At 36.5% G+C, this 20,791-nt stretch overlaps 1 protein-coding gene across 6 annotated transcripts in view; it reads left to right on the top strand.

Moving 5' to 3' along the window:
* Positions 1-20,791, top strand: part of CTNNA3 (catenin alpha 3) — a 468,549-nt gene that overhangs the window by 340,233 nt on the left and 107,525 nt on the right. For all 6 annotated transcript variants that reach the window (XM_084526473.1, XM_084526472.1, XM_084526474.1 and 3 more), the window contains one exon: positions 15,239-15,439. In XM_084526473.1, the coding sequence (XP_084382599.1) occupies positions 15,239-15,439 (201 nt within the window). The remainder of the gene's footprint in view (positions 1-15,238; positions 15,440-20,791) is intronic.

Genomic DNA, 20,791 nt, shown 5'->3' with positions numbered 1-20,791 from the left:
GTGGAACCACTTGCAAACAGAAACACTACATGACATCTCTGCATTTTTTCAGGCTGCACTTTATTCTGTTTTATTTTTGTATGAATATATGCTTTCATCTTAATGAACACCTACACTAAACTTGCATTAAGAAAGGTGCTAGACTGAGGTTACTGCAGTTCAGGTACTTCTCTGGGCAGAACTTTTAAAATTTTTCACATCACTTGTCTGCAAAAATACAATGTTGTGCTTAAGCAGCATACGAAGTGTTGGATTCAATTTGGACTAATTAGTTTACTATCTGAAGTTACTTCTTTGTTTTGAGGGTTTTACCTTTGGGGTTAGGCATTTCTCTTGGGCTGTGCGCATGTTAATTTTTAAAATTTTACCATCAGAGGCCTTTGCCATTATGGCTAGATTTATGAATGGCATAAACTTTATTTCCTTGGCCAAAGGCTGCATCTTCAGTGCATTGTTGGAACATGCATGTACTTCCCTTACATTCTTTGTGTAGGGTTATTTAAAAACCTTGCACCTCTAGTGGCAATATTTATATGCCATTTACCTGCACGAAGACATCTTGCTTAGTTTTCAGAAGTGCCTGCATGAGAACGAGTCACAGAATTCTGTGTCTGTTGTTTCCATCCAAAGTCCCCCTTGTTCTTTCCCTGATGGTTTTTATTGCTGGGGAATGTTGGAGGCATTTAAACCTTTGGAGAAAGGCCTCTTCCTGAATGAGTCCCATGTCAGTGGTGCATCATGGCTTATAGATTTAGTGCCCATTTTGTGGGTAAGCATTGGAGTTTGTTGTGCAGCAATGTTTCTGTGTTATTTTGTGTGTGTGATTTGGATGATAGTGGATAGGCTTTGGTGTTTTTCTGGAGGAAGGAGAAGCCGTTGTTGTGGTAACTATGTAAACTGCAATCACAGTGCAATTTGTCATATTCTGGAATTCAGGAGGTAATCTGAAGTTTCTTATGAAATGCCTTTTTTTTTTTTTTTTAACAAAGATGTTGCCTGTGAGTGAGAGGATGTTCTTTATATTATCTACAAATTAAAACTTGATAATGTCTGTTGATACATATGCTGAAAAACTGTTAGTCAGGACTGAGGTTTAAGAGATCTAAGGTGCCTGGTTTTCTTTGTATCAAAAATTGAAATCACCCTTTTTGAACCCTGCAACATTGTTGTGTCTTCTATTATGTTAAAAAACACTTCTTTAATGTTTAAATTCAATGAATCAGAAGGCCAAGCCTCAACCTGTAGGTACTTGTAGCATTGAATTTTAAATCTTCATTAGAGTTATGTTTCAAGTTACTTTGGGTAGTTAGTCGTTAAGATAGCAATCTGGAGAGTTGAAGTGACTCAAAATAAACTGCAGAACAAACTGAAACTATTTGGACAAGGATTAAAAGTATGATTTGTATTTCCGGCTTACTTATCTCTTGATCTAGTAACTTTTCCATCAATGGTTCAAAGTTCTAGTTCATTTTCTTAGTATGTAGCAAGTTTACAGATGAATACATTGGAAGAATTACTAATTACACATTTACTTACAGCATAGCTATGGAGATGGGAAAAAAATGAAGATGCTTTTCAGACTCTTAAGATTAAATGTTATATTTTCATGCCTGCTTTCTTACATCTGCAATAGAAAAATGCCATGCCATGCTTTTTGAAAGAGTAGGCATGTAAGAGATCTCTGTAGAGATTTATGCAGTTATTTAAGGAGAAACAGTATTCAAACAGAAGGTAGATTCTACAGTTGGTTTCAGCACCACTTATCTCAAGTTTGTTTGGCCTGATTATAATATGCTTCAGGATAAATAAGACTTCCTTATGCTGTAATTGTCAAGCTCCTTGTCCATGGTTCTCATTGAGTATAAGAAAAATGCCTGAAATTTTCCCTTTTTTGATGGAGACTTGTGGTGGGTGTCACTGACCATCCAAAGTTGGCTTCTGATGTAACCGCTTTAAAATCGTGTGAAAGTTTTGTCAGTGCCATCATATGATAACACTTGCTGGGCATATCCTCAGCTGTCTCCTGCTCTTCTAAGCCATTCGTCTTCCACAACATTACGTAACTGCTACTTAAATGATTTAGAGAAATACTTTGTAAAGAAACAGGGATTTATTTATTTATTTGACCTGCTGTTTAATGAGATGGATGCTTTTAAAAGGGAGAAAGGACAAGAACTACGTACAGCATTTAAGATGTAAGTATGTATTTAATATGTACCATAGATTATGATAGCACAACAAACCCTTTATTTCTGTTGCCTTCTACATACCTTTGACATTGATATTGTTGCCCCAAAAGTTGAGTACGGTCCCTAATACACAGTCATAAATGCAAATTACTCTTCTAACACTGATTGCTTAGACTTGATGGCAAACATTATAATGGTGATATACTTCTTAGATAATTGATACATTAGTAAGAATCACATGCTTGGTTATTCTGTAACCAAGAAACCAACTTGGATCAGTATTGCATGCTCATTTTGGGAACCTGCTTTGGAAAGTGTTGTGCTGTGAAAACCTGCTATTGCAAATCCACATTTTCTAATTCAAGGTTTTCTGTACCAAAGATTATGGGAATGTTCTAGTCATGAACTTCTTGTAGGCCTGTAGAGGACAAAAGTGAGAAGAAGTGGGAAGTTACCTAGTAAATAGCCTGATGCAGTTGTAATTCTATTTGCGTTTGATCTGTCAGAAATCAGATTTGGCAGTCTCTGGAGCATGATGGATGTATGAGTTTTGTACATTTTGGGATTAATTTTTTGTATGTTTATTTTCTAGCAGCTTGGTTGCTAATAGCTTTCCATCTGCATCTGTGGCAGTAGGTTTTGATGGTTTTATGCAGCTTTGTAGGAACTGATCTGCTTGATTTTTGTAATGAGGCCTACTGGAAACATATACATATATTCTAAATAATGGTATTCAATAAGCACAACCAAATAATAAAATATATTTGATCAGTGACACTAAGAGTTCAAAGTGGTGATGCTACTAAGTGTTGATGCTACTGTGGTGCAGAATGCCAGACTTTCTTGTTTCCAGTTATGATATAATACCTGTTCTCTGATAGCCCACTGTGCCATAGTTCTGAAACTTTAGGAAGTGTGTTTTGACTACTGAAAGTCAATTTGCCAAACTAGGGTGTAGCATGTCAAACCCTTGTGTTGTTTCGTTTTGTTTTGTTTTGTTTTTTAATGAAATGAAAAGATGCGTAAGTGCACAAGTTGAGCAAAAGGTGACTGCTGAAGTGATGATGTGTTCCCTTAAGGTCCCCTCTTGTGAATGTAATAACAACCAGTAGGACACTGATGAGGTTTTCCTGATGGCCAGAAAGCAGCCTGCTCTTCGGACTCTCCAGCAGCTGGATAGTACATGTCTTTGATTTCCATAAAGCTGGGAATACTTAGCATGTCAGGGGAAAAAAAAAATCTCGTGCAATAGTGGAAAGTGCCCAGGCAAAAACAAACAAAAGCCCCTGAAGTTAAAAGTAACTATATATAAAAAAAAAAAAAGTGCCTCGCAAAAAACATCATCAACAACAAAGAAGTTTTACTTCTTTCATGTGCAACTTACAAAACCAGTTAATTATTAACTGGTTAAATTATTTGGGATCCTGACTGCAACAGGACAGACACAAAGTGAGTGTTCTCCTAAGTGAAGTTTCTACATTTCTTCTAGAATCAAAATACAGCAACAGATAAATCCGGTTTATGGCTTTCTTGGCATTATTTCTGACTGCAAACATACTGTAAGTGCAGAAGCTATACTTCAGAGTAGTCTTAATTCCAGGATAGTTCTTTTATGTCTACATGCATGCACACTTGTATACTTTTTGAGGATACATTTTATATTACAATGTGACATTTAGTGCATATCTTTAAGCAAAAAACGTCAGTCTTTTCATGTATGTGCTTACAGAATTATGGCTTTTCCCATTTTTTGTTCAATTTTTTATTGTCCTGTTGCTGCTCCCCCCCCCCCCGAAAGAAGGCAAAAACAACAAAACACACACACCAAAACAAACAAACAAACAAACAAACAAACAAAACCACCTTAAAATACCACCATCAAAACCTAATGTTCTGGTTATATACAGGATGTAGTGGAAGGTCAATGTGCCTAAGAACTACTTGTAATTAGAAAAAGGGATGGAAGGGATGGCCAGGTCAGGATTCATATGAGGTATGCTCAAAAATGCAAGCACTTGGCGTTACTCAGTATAAATATATCAATGTGATAAACTTGGTGTATGGAAAACAGTGTATTAATTTGTGTGGCTTCCAGTTAGTAAACTCACACCTTATTTTTCTTTTCTCATTTCTCATACTGTGTATCTCTATACAGAGACCACTTCTCTAAGTTGTCTTCAGTGACGTTGATAAATGTATGTGTGTGTGGAATTTGGTCGGATACATAACATGCAGCTGTTTAAGTGGTTTTCATTTAATACAAACATTCATAGGAAATATCAAAAAGCCTCTTAATTTTGTTGTTTACTGACTAAATGGAGGGGGTAAGGGGGAAGCTTACAGCTTTCCCTGTGAGCCAAATTGGTTTTTGTTCTAAAAAGTAGACTTTGAAGAAGGCCTGGTAATGGAAAGTGAAGTATGTTTTGTCTAACAAAAAGGATGAGAAAAAGCTTCAAATAAAAACTGAAGGAAAGCAAATCCGCAACAGATGGAGCAACCCTGTTTTTCACACAGACATGCTGTAACGCAGGGGTAGTCTTCTGGGGAATACTGTTGAGGTAATACCCCTGTATTTGTTTTTGATAGAATGCTTGGATAGAGTGAGAAGGGAGGCTTAATATTAGAAGAAGCAGCAGCTGATGGATGGGCCAAGAAGGCTTTTCTTCCTAACTTCACTTGCCAATTAATTGTTTTACATTTGTTAATATTTTTTCTGTGTATTGGCCGTTGTATCAAATGAATACTATATGCTCATCTAATGTTCAGTATAGCTAATAAAAAGCTGTTACGTGAGAATATTACTGCACCTGAACAGTTACCTAAGAGGGACAGATGGCTGTTATCTTTTGAAAAGATTTTATTGACATAACTGAAATAGCTACTATTTAACATGGTATTATTGTCTGTTATGTTACACACATTGTAAAACAGATAATGCAGAATTATCCCATTATACACCAGTAATCTAGCAGAAGGAAATAGGTAGTTAATTTTCATTGTTAATCCTCCTCCCCCAAGGAAACTGAACCTTTCTGAAGTTGGTAAATTGACCAATTCCTCCATCTGATCCCAAGGCAGACATTCAGCATTCCCAAGATAATGCAGATTTCTTCTATTCTGCTTGGCCCAAACTAGGAAGATTGCCAACTCTTCGTTCTATGGCATTTGTCCTGAAATTATTAACAAGGTTATTGGCTGTGCATTGATTTATAACTGCTGTGCTTTGAACTATTTTACTGTAATCTGGTTAGTTATTTGACTGTTTAAATGATTTTCATTACCTATAAGATAAGGATTGAGTTGAATGAAAAATTCTGTGTAATCCCTGGCACGAACTAATTCTTTGAGGTAAGCCGTTATTCAGAAAACGTTGCTTTTGTCAGTTTTAGACTTAAGGATTTTTGATTTACTAAGGACTTTCTGAGTTTGAAGAGAGATTTTCATGAAGTTAGTAATATTTTAGATAGATTTGGGTTTTAGATGTGGAATTTAGAAAGCAACAATAAATTTTCTATTTCCTAGCCATAGAAGGGCAGAAAACAGATTTATTTATGCCCTGTATAGGGCCAAGTCATTTTTCACCTAAGGCAATAAAACTGCAGACTTCAGCTCTTCTTTCTTGGCAAAGCAAATGATATGGAAAATTGAATCTCTGCTTTCCTAGCAATGAAAATAAAACGTGGTTTGTTTGTGGTGTTTTTTTTTTTTTTTTTTTTTTTTTGGTAGTTTTTTTCTGCTTTAATTTATCAGCTCTGTAAGCAACTCTGCTTACAAAAGGGGCAAATGGGGTAAAAGAAGACTGAGCAAAGGCTGGTGGACTGTTTTGTGTGTGACGCAGCCTTCTGCTCATATGCTGAATGAGAATCTTCTCTTGTCTCTCTTGTATTTAAGAACTCTGTCCCATACAGTTCTCCTAACAGACTGCTGAAAAGCTAACAGGACTGAACAAAAAAATGATGGGAAAAAAAACACCACCTCCTCACCCCACCTCCCAAAGCGGAAGGGAAGGCCTAATTTCCCCCCCACCCCCCCCCACCCCTTTGTAGTTCATCTGCTGGGAAAAAGAAGCAAAAAGAAGCCTCCCAGAATTTTAGCCTTAGGACTGTACAGTTGGCAAAAGGGAAACTGTCCTGTGTTTTCTGAGAGGGGATGTTCTGAGGAGAATAATAAATGCTTTGGATATTCATTGCCATTTAAACAAAAATGTGAGGCCTGGAGTGGAGATAAACTGGTTGTCCTGTGTATTTTGTGAACTGAATGTACATACATGTACTTTGTAAAATAAGATTTTGTAAGGCAAATAACTTCTCATCTAATGGTAAAAGGGAAGCGTGAAAAATAATTGCTAAGTCTTAAGTAAAGAAAGAAGAAAGAAAACAAAGCTGACAGGTGGTGTCAAATGTTCTGATGAATTTTATGACCAAATGTGTAGAAAGGACTTGCTGATGCAGATCGGGAATGTTTCAGTAATTTGTAGAGCCTGGATAAGTTGAGTGGTTAGGAAGTTGCCTGGCAGAGAAGGACCTGGGAGTATTGGTTGATAGTCAGCTGAATATGAGCCAGCAGCGTGCTCAGGTAGCCAAGAAGGCCAACAGCACCCTGGCTTGCATAAGAAGCAGTGTGGCCAGCAGGGCTAGGGAGGTGATCGTCCCCCTGTACTCGGCTCTGGTGAGGCCGTACCTCGAGTACTGTGTTCAGTTTTGGGCCCCTCACTGGTGACAGGACGAGGGGGAATGGGCTAAAGTGGCCCCAGGGGAGGTTTAGGTTGGATATTAGGAAGAACTTCTTTACCGAAAGGGTTGTGAGGCATTGGAACAGGCTGCCCAGGGAAGTGGTGGAGTCACCATCCCTGGAGGTCTTTAAAAGACATTTAGCTGTTAGTGATACAGTTTAGTGGGGGACTGGTTAGTGTTAGGTCAGAGGTTGGACTAGGTGATTTGGAGGTCTCTTCCAACCTAGGTGATTCTGTGATTCTGTCCTTAGACTGTGTCCTTCTAGGCTCAAAGTTCTTACCATGTTTTCTCTGTATCACAGAATTGTAAGTCATTCAGGCAGGATAGAACGTCAAAGTGTAGTTCACCCTCCTACACAAGTTCACAGCTTGGCCAACTCTGACTAATCTCAACTCTAATTTCAGACCAAGTCCAGAGATTTCACAACCTTTTTGAGCAACTATTCTATTATTGTGAGCCTCATTATCCTCATAGTTTTGCTGACTTTTTTTTTTTTTTTTTCAGATAGTATTTTGTTTCATTTTGACTATTCTCTCTTTTTCACCAGTGTCACATCTTAGTAAAGAAGTGAAAGACCAGAGTCAATTAATCTGTTAATGTTGTGATAAGGTTACCTGGCAATGTTTTCCTATCATGCTATGTTATTTATTTCTAAGAAGTATCATTGGAGATGAGGCGTATATGCTGATTAACTAAGTTATCTGTTCTTGGATCTGTATGGAAATGCTTGTAGTATTAGGTGCGAATATTTTTAAATGGTAGGGGTACTTTTTGGAGCAGTTTAGTAAAGCTGGTTTTATAATACAAGTCCGTTGAAGTATTCTTCTCTGTGGAATAGAAAGGGGGACCATTTGTTAGTCCTTGTATTTGCGATCAGATCTAGGAGATGTACATGTACCACATGAATTCTGATGTTACTGTCATAGCATTGCGTCCTTGTTTGTCCACAGTGGGTGAGACGAAAAAAGATCTTATAGTTCAGTGCTTCCTAGCATACGAGTCTAGGCCAAAGGGCCTTCTAGTTGGTCTTTTCAGGAGTTGCCAGGATCAGATTTAAGTTGAAGGGGTTCATTCTGCTGTGCTGCGAGAAACTGGAGTTGTTGAATATGTTTTTTTTGGAGAACAAATTACAACTTTTGTAGGTTTTTACTGAAAGTTGATTGTAGTTACTTGGGTGAAGACAATACAATTTTAGGAGAATGTAGTTGATAATACAGTTACGCACATTTATAGTTTGAATAAAAGTGTATTTACATTGTGGAAGAGTGATACATATCTTTTTATGCTTTGTAGTTTTCTTTTTCATGTTCTGCTGCAATTTTCAACTACTTTTCTATTCTTGTCCTATAAAATCTGCATCAGATTACAGAGTACTAATGCATCAAAAATTGTTCTTTGTTGCCCTACATATTGTCATGAATACTGGGAATATGGAACCATCTCCTGTAGCTTTCAGAATCAAAATTGAGCTAACCGTTTGCAGCTTTTTTATAGTGAAAGGAGAGAAAGGGGCACTTTGAAGACCTAATTCAGCTGAATACACTTACATGTAAGGATGAGGGGAATTGCCCCTAAAACATACAGTTTCTCTCTGATGACCTATGAAGGGTATGTTGAAATTGAGAAGTCCAAATTAAGAGGCTGGGGGAAAATTGTATATGTGCTAGTCACCACTGTGTGTTTTTGGAGAGGCATTTCCTTGATCTTGTAGGCCTGGGGAGAAGAGGACTGTGGTTAGAGAAGTGACCCATACCCAGCTGGGGTACTTCTTTTTTTCTTGCTTCTTTTTATTTCTTGCCAATCCAGGTGTCGGTGCTTCTTGACTACTTCATATCCATTTTTCCTTTATCAGTATCCATTTTTAGACATATAGATGGCTGTATGCTTCTGCAGTGTACTTCTGTCTTCAGAGATCACAGAGCCTGGCTCATGTAAGGGTGTAGGAAAGCAGAAGGTCTTAAACATGCTGTCCTGGAATACATCAGGCTACTGAATGGAAAGCTGAAAATCCAGGAACCTGTCTGTAGACTGAATTTGTTTCCCAAGAAATTGACAGAAAAGACAGAAGTAGTTAATATCTCAAACCATCCAAAGCTTACTGGGATTATGTTAAAATGGAAGATAGAAAGAAGAAAAACTCTTTAAAAGATTAATATTGCTGTAAGATTCTCACTTGTGAATTTCTTTGTAATTTGAAAACTTCATTATTCAATTAAGCTAATCATTTTGGGCTTCCAATTCTGTAATTAATAGGCAGTGTCTTGAAGAAATATTCTTCTTTCTTTTGTTACTCTTTAGATAGTGGTGGTTTTTTGTTGTTGCTTTTTTCTTCTATAGCTTTTCTGAGTTTATAAGCTAATGACTGAATCATTTATGCATATGTGAATGAAAACAAACCTCAAGGACAAGCTTCCAACTCAGCCAATATGTTACTCACCCTGAGGTAAAATACAAAAGAAATAGAAACTTAAATAAACATTTCCTGTAAACAAAAATGAAGGTCATATTTCATACTTCAGGATGAAGTGTCTGTATCTGAAAATGTACATATTAAAATGATCAGTGCAAAGAGTTGTTGCTTCTCTTTCCCTTCAAAAATTATCTTGCAGAGATAGTGATAGATCCGGAAGAGTTTTCACTACCTTGCTGAGGGGAAACTTGCTGCAATCCACTCATGTCTGCCCACATTCATCTTCATGTTCTGTCACTGAGTACAATCAGTTTGGTCATGCTCGAGTTGGTATTGTTAAGAAGATGGGGAACAAACAGTGCTGGCTTCTGTCCTTCATTGGACTGGAGGCCAATATTTTTTTCCCATTATTTTCCCAGGAACAGAGGTGAAGGCCATTGCTTCCTGCATCCTCCTCTTTGCCTTTTTTAAGATGGATATAACAGTAGGCATTTACAGGTATTAAAACTGAAATATCCAGTTGTATGTGTTTAAAATTGAGCATTTTGGAAGCATCGTGAATTTATTTGCTGAGTAAATATTGTATCGTTGTGAACCATGCTGCTCAATACCATTCTTGGTCTGAGACAGAATAGCAGTGTTGCCAGCCAGATTAGCAGCAAATCATATTAGAAAATATCATCTAGTTTCTTAATTTTAGCAGATAGAATGTTAATACAGTTAATACAATCAGAGAAGATAGGACATCTATTTTCTTTTTTTTTTTTTTTGAGCAATTCTTTATTTACACTTCTTTATTTTAAATTCTTGTATTGACGTTTCCAGTGACTTAAAACATTTAGAGATTACCAGTGATCTCTGGCTTGAAAAGTGACTAAGACACTGCCCTGCATGTAGAATGTAGATATTCTATTAATACTGGTAAAAGAGGCCCATGTACCGAGAAAATCTGCTTCACCAGATTGCTCATGGAGATCTAGTGCTGAGTGTTCTCTAAACTTTGGTATGTAGGAGAGAGATGGGAATTCAGTGCAGCATTTTTTATTTTTATTTTTGGTCCAAATAGAGGAAGAAGAGTGGTTGGAAAGGTAGTTGACTTATTTTATGAAGTTTCTTTGCTTGCTCTTTTGTCATGACAACAGATGATAGAGGAATAATTTTGGTTGTGTTTAAATATCAATACATTTCTACATCCAATTTATTGGTTTAGGCATTAAAGGCAAGTATGTTTTATTTTCCATCTTTTCTTCAAGAGACAGATTGAGTTTTCTAATGTCTCTTCATGGATTTCTTAAATTGCTAATATTTTTCTATTTTAACTTTCTTGGAAGGTCTCCATTTGGCCTACAACTTTCTTGAACTGAATGGAGAAACTTTAATAAAAGTGCTTTAACAGAAGCTTTACTAGTGCCATATGGAGTGGAAGGGCATCACCTGTCTTTTTCTTCAAATGATATGCTAAGGAAGAGCCACTAGTTTTGTCCTAGAGATAGTCTGAGTAATGTCTTTGTCCAAACCAGCTTTATTATATGATAGTTAGCTCAGCTGAGAAAAGAGTTTTGACCAATATAGTTAACACCAAGATCCCAAAGGAAGATCAGAAGGTACAGTGCACCACTTGTGATAGCTGCTGTGGTGACTGGCAATCTAACAAGTTCTTTAAAAGTCTGTCAATTCACTCTTAAGAATTAACTCTTAAAAGAAATATTTTGAATCAGAACAACGAGATGGTACATCGTCGTAAACTTCCTTTTCTGCTTTGGAATGTAGGATACTTGGATGAAAATAAAAAATTATCTAATGTATTTTATGTAATAGGAGGAAGCATTTGTAAGAAAGTTGCAGGTTAAAATGATCTCAGCTGGCCTGTCATCAGTGCTGTCTTTCTCCTTTTTCCTTTAATTTCTAAGACAAATGTTAACAGAAAATGCCCTGTGGAAAATAAGTTAAGCAGTGTTTAAGCTATTGATTGTGAAGTACATCATCTGTGAAGAGCTTCAGATTATAGTGAGACTGTTCATGTAGGCTCTGCTATTCAGAAAGGCTACCACTCAGTATTACCAGTGTGTGGTAATATAGCCATTTGTTCTCATTGAGCATGTGTATTTTCTGTGCATTCTGTCATGCTGACAAGAGCTCATGAGTTTTTGACGCATAGCACTTGTGTCAAGTTCTCATCTGATCCGTTGTGAAAATTAGGGATGTAGCAAGAAAAAATGTAGCAGATAAGGACACATACTCTAGTACAAGGTGTATGGACAGTATGCAGTTATTCAAATCTGTTTCTGTTTTGGTCATCTTTGAAACATGGTATTTGCAGGGTCTTATATTTTAATTGTTATCTCCTGATATTTTTCCATGCTTTGATAATTATGTTCTAAAAAGACTTAAAAGGAGTGTTACCAATTTGGAAGGAAGCAGCTAATGGGGACCTCAGGTTACGATGTGCAAGTCAGGTCTAAGGGTATTTATGTAAAGCTTTTGGCCTCAAGTTTGCTTTTTCTTTCTCCATGGAAGTCTTGCCTTTGACTTCTCTTGGAAGGGTTTGGAAAAAGTGAACTTTCCATTATATGTGCCATTTATATAGTATTTTCATTCATATAGAGTAGTAGGCCACATGCAGTTTTTATTGGAAAGTAACTTGAGATACATATAATTCAAGGTAGTAAGTTATTTATGTTTTTCTATGGTTGAGATTTCACTTAGTAAATATCAGAACTGTACCTTTCTATTTACAAAGCCCCTAAACCCTTTAGTTGTCATCTTTGCTGAGCAGTTAAAAAGCAGTGTATTCACACAAAGGTAGAGGTTGCTGCATCTAATTCCTTCTTAACACATCAACAGTAATAAACCTAATGTAATGGTGACTTGTACTTCCTTTTAGACATAACTGTGGTAACAAAATTGGTTTTTTGTTAGTCCTTTCTCCTGCATTCTTTGCCTGTCAACCCTTAGGGCATTTCTGTCTGTGCTTCAGCCTTTATCAACCATGTGCACATTCACACACTGGATTGTTTTTAAGTCTCATGCTGTGGAAGGCACAAAGGGAAAGATGCTTGAAAAAAGAGAAAGTATTAACCTGTATAAGTAGCACAGGATAGTTACCAAAATGTCTCTTTGCATCTTGCCATTTGCCCCTTTCTTCTGCATAGTTGGCATCAGTGAAACTGCAATAGTTACCAGTCTTGCTATTGCCCTGTTCTCATGGAGATGATAGTCCATGGGAGTAGTTAGAGAATCTGAGCAGGCTGAACAAACAGGGTGATCAAAGTCACTACAAGTAAACTTCCCTTTTTCTGCTGACCTTTGATATTGTGGACGTGTCCAGGAAAGGATTTGGACAGGGACAAATACGTGTTTCCATATTCACAGAGGCATTCTGTGATGTAGCTGTTCTGTAAGCTAAACCAGAATTCATAATTTTTGTATAGACAGAATCCCAGGATACTCATGCTAGATGCAGTTTGTAATTCAGGATTACCTGTTTGATGTGTTTTGTCTGTTCAAGTTACCATGATTTTACAATTTATTGTGTAACATAAAATGTAATTTAATGCTGATATACTGAATGGCAGTCATCTGAGTTAAAAAGAAGCATGTATACTGTGAATTATTTCATGCTTTAATGCAAGAGAAGTTTTAAAATGGTACTTCTGAAGATAGAACAGATCTGTTACCTTCACATCTTGTGTTTCTAATGTTGTTTTACAATAGTCTCTGAGAGACAGCAGATTTTAGGTTTTTGTAGAAAAGGAAATTCAATATCAAAACTAACAGATGCTTTTGAAAAGCATTTAAGCTTCAAAACTGTAAACATACTCTTTTTTACATTTTATGGTTTTACCCTTTATATGGTTTAATTCAGTTTTATATTTAGATTACTTTGTCTATGAAGAAATAGGATATGCCCTTCAATACTTGTATTATAGACTGGAATATTAACATAATACCACATACTTGTTCTCTGTGTAACCCTTGACATTCCTGGTACTGTTCTCCAGCCTGAACAGAATTCTTGCTCAGGTCCGTTACTCTTTAGTTTTATGGCCCATATTTCTTACTTTAATACCAGTGTTTTTTTTTCTTTCATCTGTCTTCCTTCCTGATGATGTTCTTTTTTCCTTCCTGTTGCTATAAATTTGTTTATCAAGAATTATTTTGTTGAGCAGAAATGTAACTTTAATATTGCCAGTGGAAAGGCTGAGAAGATGGATGTTCAGAAAGAAGCATAATAATCTCTTATAGAAAAAGAGTTGTGTAACTTTCCAAATATCATACTATCATAGAATGGTTTGGGTTGGAAGGGACCTTAAACACCATCTAATTCCAATCCCCCATCATCAGGGACACCTTCCACTAGAAATGTGTTTAATCTCAAAGGAAGACAGAATTGGTTTACTTCAACTCTTGTCCTTAGCAAAGACACCACTGGGTACCTCTTTTGTTAACTGTATAACAAAGATCAGCTCTCCACTGTGTGTTGATTTTACTTTAACATTTGCATGGCTTCTTCAACATTTGATAAATATTCGCTATATTCAGAAGATAGCAATTACTGTGATGTATACTGTTGTTTTTTTTTTTATAGTACTGTGGAAGAATAATCATGTTTTATTGCATCTGTCATCCCTTTAGTGGGATGATTTTGTGCATGTTTATTTTTTCTTTAAGCATTTCACTAGGAAGATCTTTTTTAACCCCTCTAGTGTCTCATCGAGGAACTTGTTTGAGATTTCGCTCTGTCACTTATGAATTTCACATATATTAACATCATCTCCCTGCCTGTCCCAAAATTCATGTTCATTTTTGTACTTGGAGTGTAGTATTTTGAATCTGATAGTATTTGTACAGCTAAAAGGTAATTATGACATACATATGTGTTTTAATTATTATGGTAAAAATGTGTAGTTTTTGGATACACTGCAGCAGATGATTTAAATCAAGTGGGCAATAAACCAACTGTCATACTGAGAAAAGATGAAGAAAAATACAGTTCTTCATTTTTTCAATGTAGTTTTGAGTTTGTGAGGTGATGAATTTGAACGAGGGAAATTCTAATAAGGGAAAAAATATTGTAGGAATGAAAGCATAACAAGAGGAAAGAGGAATTCTTTAGTTAGGGCATGACAGATAGCTGAAGGGGAGGGTATTGTGAGACAAGAAGGCACAGTGAAATAATGTAGCTGTAAAAGGAAGCCAGTAACACATAATTGTGTTATATATTGATAAGTGATTACATATGTTTATTGGGAGCTATATTTGCACATATTTAAATGTTAAGATTGTATCAAGTATACATAGTAATGCAAAAAGTGTATTGGTATAAAAGATGTAACTGTTACAGTAAAATATCAACATGCATTTTGTAATAATGTAGTGTATTGAAATTACTTGGTATCTAATGATGAAGTCTTAATACCAGCCAAAAATATTTCTCTATTAATATGATTTAGCATGAAGATCCTAACACACAGGCATGAAAGAAGTTAGTTGTTTAGGCACTTGTTTTTTGGCAAAGGCTCATCTTGTAGTAGCTCCTTTTGTCACAATGGTTTAAGAAGGTTTCAACAATAAATAATAGCCATAATCCCTTTAAATTTTCCTTCATACTACAAATATTCATGATACATGTAAGGTTTTGTGGTTTTGATGTTTTCTAGCACTTTGTAACTGACCATTTTGTTGTTGTTGTTGCCTGTAGGATAGTATGACATTACTTTTCTACAGATGAGTAAATTGTTTTTAAGGATCTCAAGTAGAGTTCAGTGTAAATGTCATGTTTTAAGTTTTACTTCCATTCATGTTGGCCAGTGTATTTCAATTGGGAAGAAAATCTAGTCAATGTCTAAAATAGGTCCAATGTTGTAAGAGGTGCCATCTAAAAATAATTGTTGTTTTATTTGCAGAAAGCCATATTCTTGAGGATGTAAACAAGTGTATCATCGCACTGAGAGAGCAAAATGCTGACAATTTAGATCGTGCAGCAGGTGCGATCCGAGGGCGTGCTTCAAGAGTAGCTCATATTGTTTCGGGTGAGATGGACAATTATGAGCCAGGGGCTTACACTGAAGGAGTGATGAAGAATGTTCAGTATTTAACCAAGAATGGTAAGTCTCATTTCTGAACTGTGTTCTCAGTTTCTTTAGTTGTAAAAGCATTATTTTATACGTCACATTTAAAAGGAATCCTGTGATTCTCTGATCTAATGAATTAATAATGCACTGATGTTTCACTATATGGTCTCTTATCTCCTTTCAGCATACTGTCCAATTATAATGATACCATACAGTTCAAAACTAACTGTTAAAAATTAAATTACATAATTCATATAAGGGTTTTTAACTTTTAGAGAACTTTCACTACAGTTTTTACATAAATGTAATTAGCAATGTTTGGAGACTAGTAACTGACGAGGCAGCAGCTTTCGGCTGTTTTACTGGCCTCAGCACATCTGTTTTATGCAGATGAAAGCTTGTAGAGACATAGAAGCGGGATCATGATTTGTTTATACTTACCTCTTCCAGGATTATTGTGCGGTGGTTAAACATTCTCAGACATATTCAATTTTGCTATGTGAATTTGGAACTTCTTAAAATATTTAGTAGTGTCCATTTCATTTTCCATGATACTAAAGAGAGTATTCTTTACTGGAATATCCCCATATTGGAAACAGGATTGTAACTGTCCTATTCTATAAATGGTTTCTGGTTTTAATGTAACCAGTGTGAGGCTGAATATGGTATGAGGGGCTAGAGGAAGATCAGGAGAGATGAAGTATATCAGTTGTGTCACTATATGTGCTACTTTTCGTGAAAGACGATCTTACATGTCTGAAATGTAATTTCTGTCAACAAGAAACTGAAGCGAACTGTCAGCCATTTCCAATTGATGTTTTTTTCTACTTACTCTTTAAAGGGCATTACAAAGCATGAGGCTACTTGGGTGTGAACAGAATTGATTTTAATCCTATTTGTGTCCTACAACACTTAATCTCTGGCCTCATTTTTTTTGATTCAGTATATACACTAGGAGTCTGTAAAGACCCCAGGACTTACATGTTCTCAGTGGCTGGAAGTCTAATAGTTGGGTGGTATTGCCATTAAGAAGTTTTCTGGTAATCTGTGTGTCTCTGAAATAGAGGATTCAGTTTCATGAACATAGAAGTCTGAATGCTAGCTCTGTCAGTCTAAACAGGTTTCTAATACGTTATGTTTGCTTGACATTTACTTTATTTTACTGCAAGAAAAGACAGGAAGTTTGAGCACTTTTTTAATCAGTTCAAATAGGTCCAGGACAGAACTGCCTTCATGTGAAACAAGTGAACTGACATACCAAAGAAGTTGCAAAAGGGACAGAATAGTGAGAAGATTTTGGAATAGACTTGCCTGGTTTTATCTCCTTTTCTGACATTTTGATGAGAAAATCTGAGAACTTGGAACATAATGTTCTGTTTTCGTAACTTTTAAAAGCACTATGACATACAGTTAAGGCAGAAGCAATTACAGGAAAGCATAGTTTTTATTCCTATGTAAAAATTGAGCTCTTCTTTCTTGAAACTGGTGGTATTGAAACACATCAGGAGTTGATGTGGATTTCTGTTCTGTTGCATTGCTGTGACAAAAATATATATACATATATATAAATCTGTGTATTTAAAAAAGACAAAGCATAAAATTGGTTTGGGTTGGAATATCTGGCTGTGTCAAGGGACATCAAGCACGGTGTCATTTGAGCAAAATTTTTTGTGGTACTTTAAACCTAAAAGTCCTGTACTTCACATAATTCAATAGGAGCTGTAAAAGGAAAAATGTACTTTTCATTCCTACCCTTATTTATATGATCTGCAGTGAAAAGACTTCAAATCCTTATGAGGATTTTTTGATTAGTTTTATTTTTCTACTGCTTCAAGAGACGTGAAAAATGCAGGTAAGCTGCAGCCCTCAAGTTTAACCTAATGCACATAGTTACTGCTGGGTCTTCTAGGAGCCAGCTGAGAGCAAGGTGACCTTACTAGAAAAGAAGTTCGCATATTTTCTGCCATCAGTTTGTTTGCATGACTAACACAGTGCAGTGAAATGCATCTTTTATGCTCAATGAAAAGGTAATGTGTTACTGAAGAGACATTATAAGAGGAGGAGTATACAGTTAGTGAAAATAGAATTATGGAATAATAGTGTACTATACAGAAACTGCAAAAATGCACATGAAAGCCTAAGGTCACTGAATCTCTTCTGTTGGAAGACATCATGCAGCAAGATGCCAAAATTAGCTATTCATCAAATACTTCTTTAATAACTGCTGTACAATAGGTATTAAAAGCTGCTGCTTAGTTTCCTAGTTGAAGTTACATAGTCCTGTCCGGATACCAGTTGTTTTTAAACAAACAGATTTTATAGTACTGTATATTGGAGTATCTGCTTTCTCCAATTTGTTATTCCTCTCCTCTGTTTTGCATCTTCCCATTCACCCAACAACAAGAAAACCATAAGCAAAAAAAGAGCAAAGCTCTGTCAAAACACTGTTAAGGTTGTGGAGTCCACCTCTTAAAAGTTCAGTTATACCAGAATAAAGGTTGTCTTTTTAGCCCTTGATTTGCACTTGGTATATGCATTATGCTGTTAAGTATGTGATTACACAGTTAAGCTACGAAATAGCTGCTTAATTCATTCCACTGGATGGACCTGCTTTAGGCATTCACCAGGCTCACATATTGAAGGAGGCTGTTGTCCATGGGATAAGTTTTAAAAATAACGGGGCAGAAGAATGCAGGAGGACAGTATGTGATCTGATGGTGCAGTTAGTTGGTTTGGACTGCCCTTGTGTCTACAGAGAGGTGACACTTCAGGTTAATGAGGCTACAGCTAAATGTGGGATGCAGGAATACTCGCCCCCTCCTGGTGTGAGCGAGCACTCTGAGTACATCCCAGCTCTATGTCAAGATGACATTGGGAGCTACTCTATCTCATCTTCTTTTCAGGTTTTAGTGGGAAGGACGTTAGGCTGTGTGGTCAGAAAAGAAATGTGCAAAACATTTGAACCAACATCCCTGTCCAGATGTTAGGAGATCAGCACTGAGAGTCATGCCCTGGAAACGAATGCTCCATGTTCTGTGTGAAACCTTTCCTGACTATGGGGGAGAAGAATGTTCAACCATGTGGTCTACAAGCTTAATGAAGGCAGTTGTTGAAACCAGCATTTCCTATCTTGATTTTGCAAATGCAAATATGGTAGAGGTGCAGGTTGTATTCTTTTATGTTTAAGACTGAAAACGTTAATATTGGCACCTCTCCATCATTCCTAATGCCTGGTACTGTTGATTAGATTGAAAAGTGCAGGTCCTTGCATTTTGATAGGATTTGTTTACTGTTGCATGAATGCAAAATGAAACCTTTAAGGAAGGCTGATTATAGAAACACAAGGTATTTCCACTTCTGAACTGGAAGAGTAACCCTGTACTGTAATTTTAAATAATCAGTCTATTCATTTTCCTACCTTCCAGAATCTGCAGTAGTTAAATTTAAGTAAACAGTTTATATTATGGTATCTACCTGTTGATACAGTAAAAAGCCTATGTTTATTGTAAATATTGTCAGCATTGTTTCTTTCATGTCAAAGTATAATAATACACTGTATAAAGTGCACATTCTTTTTATATAGAGGTATGTATACATGCATATAAATCCTCTATTTATTTAGATTTAAGGATCTTGCGAAAATAAGGAAAAGGGATGGAGACAAATACTTTTAACTGTATTAAGGCGTCAGCACTTTTAACTGTGAGTCACTGTAGCTTTGAGTCCACTTGTTCTTATGCTAGTAGGGCTGAGGGACGTAGAGGAGCCCATTTTCCACAGCTTTTTAAAAGCAGAATCGTGAAATGCCTTGTGTGATTCACTTTGGGATAGGGTCTAACGTAAAGTTTAGAAATACTGATGAAGGTACGTTTAGAATGAAATGCATGTTTCTATTCTCAAATTGTAGATCAGCTGTAGGTGTTGTTCTGAAACTGCCATTGGCAAGACACAAAATATCGATCCCATTCCATTTGAAATATGACTGAACATAAATTAAGACAGAGTTTAATCTATAAGAATGGTGATACCAAATTTAAAGCTGAACATGAATTTGAAATTGTCTCGCTGCTTCAGAAAATATTTAGAAGCATGTACATAGCTGTGAATTCCAAAAAAATTCTTCAGAGGGACATCAGATCTATCAGACCTGATACCAACAATGCTGATTATAATTAGGAATTGAAGAGCAGAATAGATGGGAAGGGTTTTTTAAGCAATTCATCATCTGGGTAAGTACGAGTTTCTAGACATTTCAGAGTCAAGGAAAATCTCATATCCAAACAGTCCCATAACTTACTTAGGAGGCTGTAGAACATCTCTTTTGGGTGTTACATATACATGCTTCTTTGCTATACCAAGGGGATACCAAGGAAGTCTTTGGCCTGATTATCTCCTTTGTGGGACTTGTGAGAGCTGTATTAGGACTATTTCTAATTAAAGACTTTCTCAAATTTGTGCATTTGTGCATCGCCGGTTTGCGCATTTTCTTCATGTGTCAATGTGAGCAGCTCCACGTGAGTGAGCTCCACAAGCTCCCTTGGCCCCAGTGGGCCAAACACTTTAAACGTAGACCTGTTTTGGAGACATTTGGTTTGTGTTTAAAATCCTTACAAGTTCAAGTTAACCTTTTCTGAAGTGCTTTCCTGTGGTTTTGTCCTGAAACTCATTCAATTCATCCTGACCCAGTTGTCTGCTGTATGGGCAATGTTTTTGCATGTTGTTTCCAGTGACTTTGAAGAATTTGGAATTAAATAATTTATTTATGTTTATTTCTTGGTCCCAAGAATGGTGTCTTGGACACCTTCCGGAGTCTCCTCTCACTTCCAGTGTGATCAGTTGCATAGCCTCTGTGCTTACACTGGTCTACTCTACCTCAGAAAGGACTTCGCTTGTATAGCACTGTATTAGGAAGAACTTCTTTACCTAAAGGGTTGTTAGACATTGGAACAGGCTGCCCAGGGAAGTGGTGGAGTCACCGTCCCTGGAAGTCTTTAAAAGACGTTTAGATGTAGAGCTTAGGGATATGGTTTAGTGGGGACTGTTAGTGTTAGGTCAAAGGTTGGACTCGATGATCTTGAGGTCTCTTCCAACCTAGAAATTCTGTGAAAATTCTGTATTAAATGATTCAGCTTGATGGATTAACTCTACTGCAGTACTTTTCTCTGGGAAAGAAATTTATCTCAGCAAGTAGAGATGTTAGTGTTATCTGATGTTGATCTTGCTTCTTCTGTTGTGTTTTTTTTTTTTCATTTATGTCCGTATCTTGCACACTTACATGCATAAGCTAGTAACTTTGTATTTTTTAAGTTGCTTTATTTGCTTTTTTCAAACAATGGTTCCTAGACTTGTAGTGATAGCTTATGCTAAGCAACTGACAGTTTCCTT

This window comes from Aythya ferina, assembly GCF_964211825.1.
Source record: "Aythya ferina genome assembly, chromosome: 7".
NCBI classification, from domain to species: Eukaryota; Metazoa; Chordata; class Aves; order Anseriformes; family Anatidae; genus Aythya; species Aythya ferina.
This window is presented reverse-complemented; position numbering and strand designations above follow the sequence as displayed.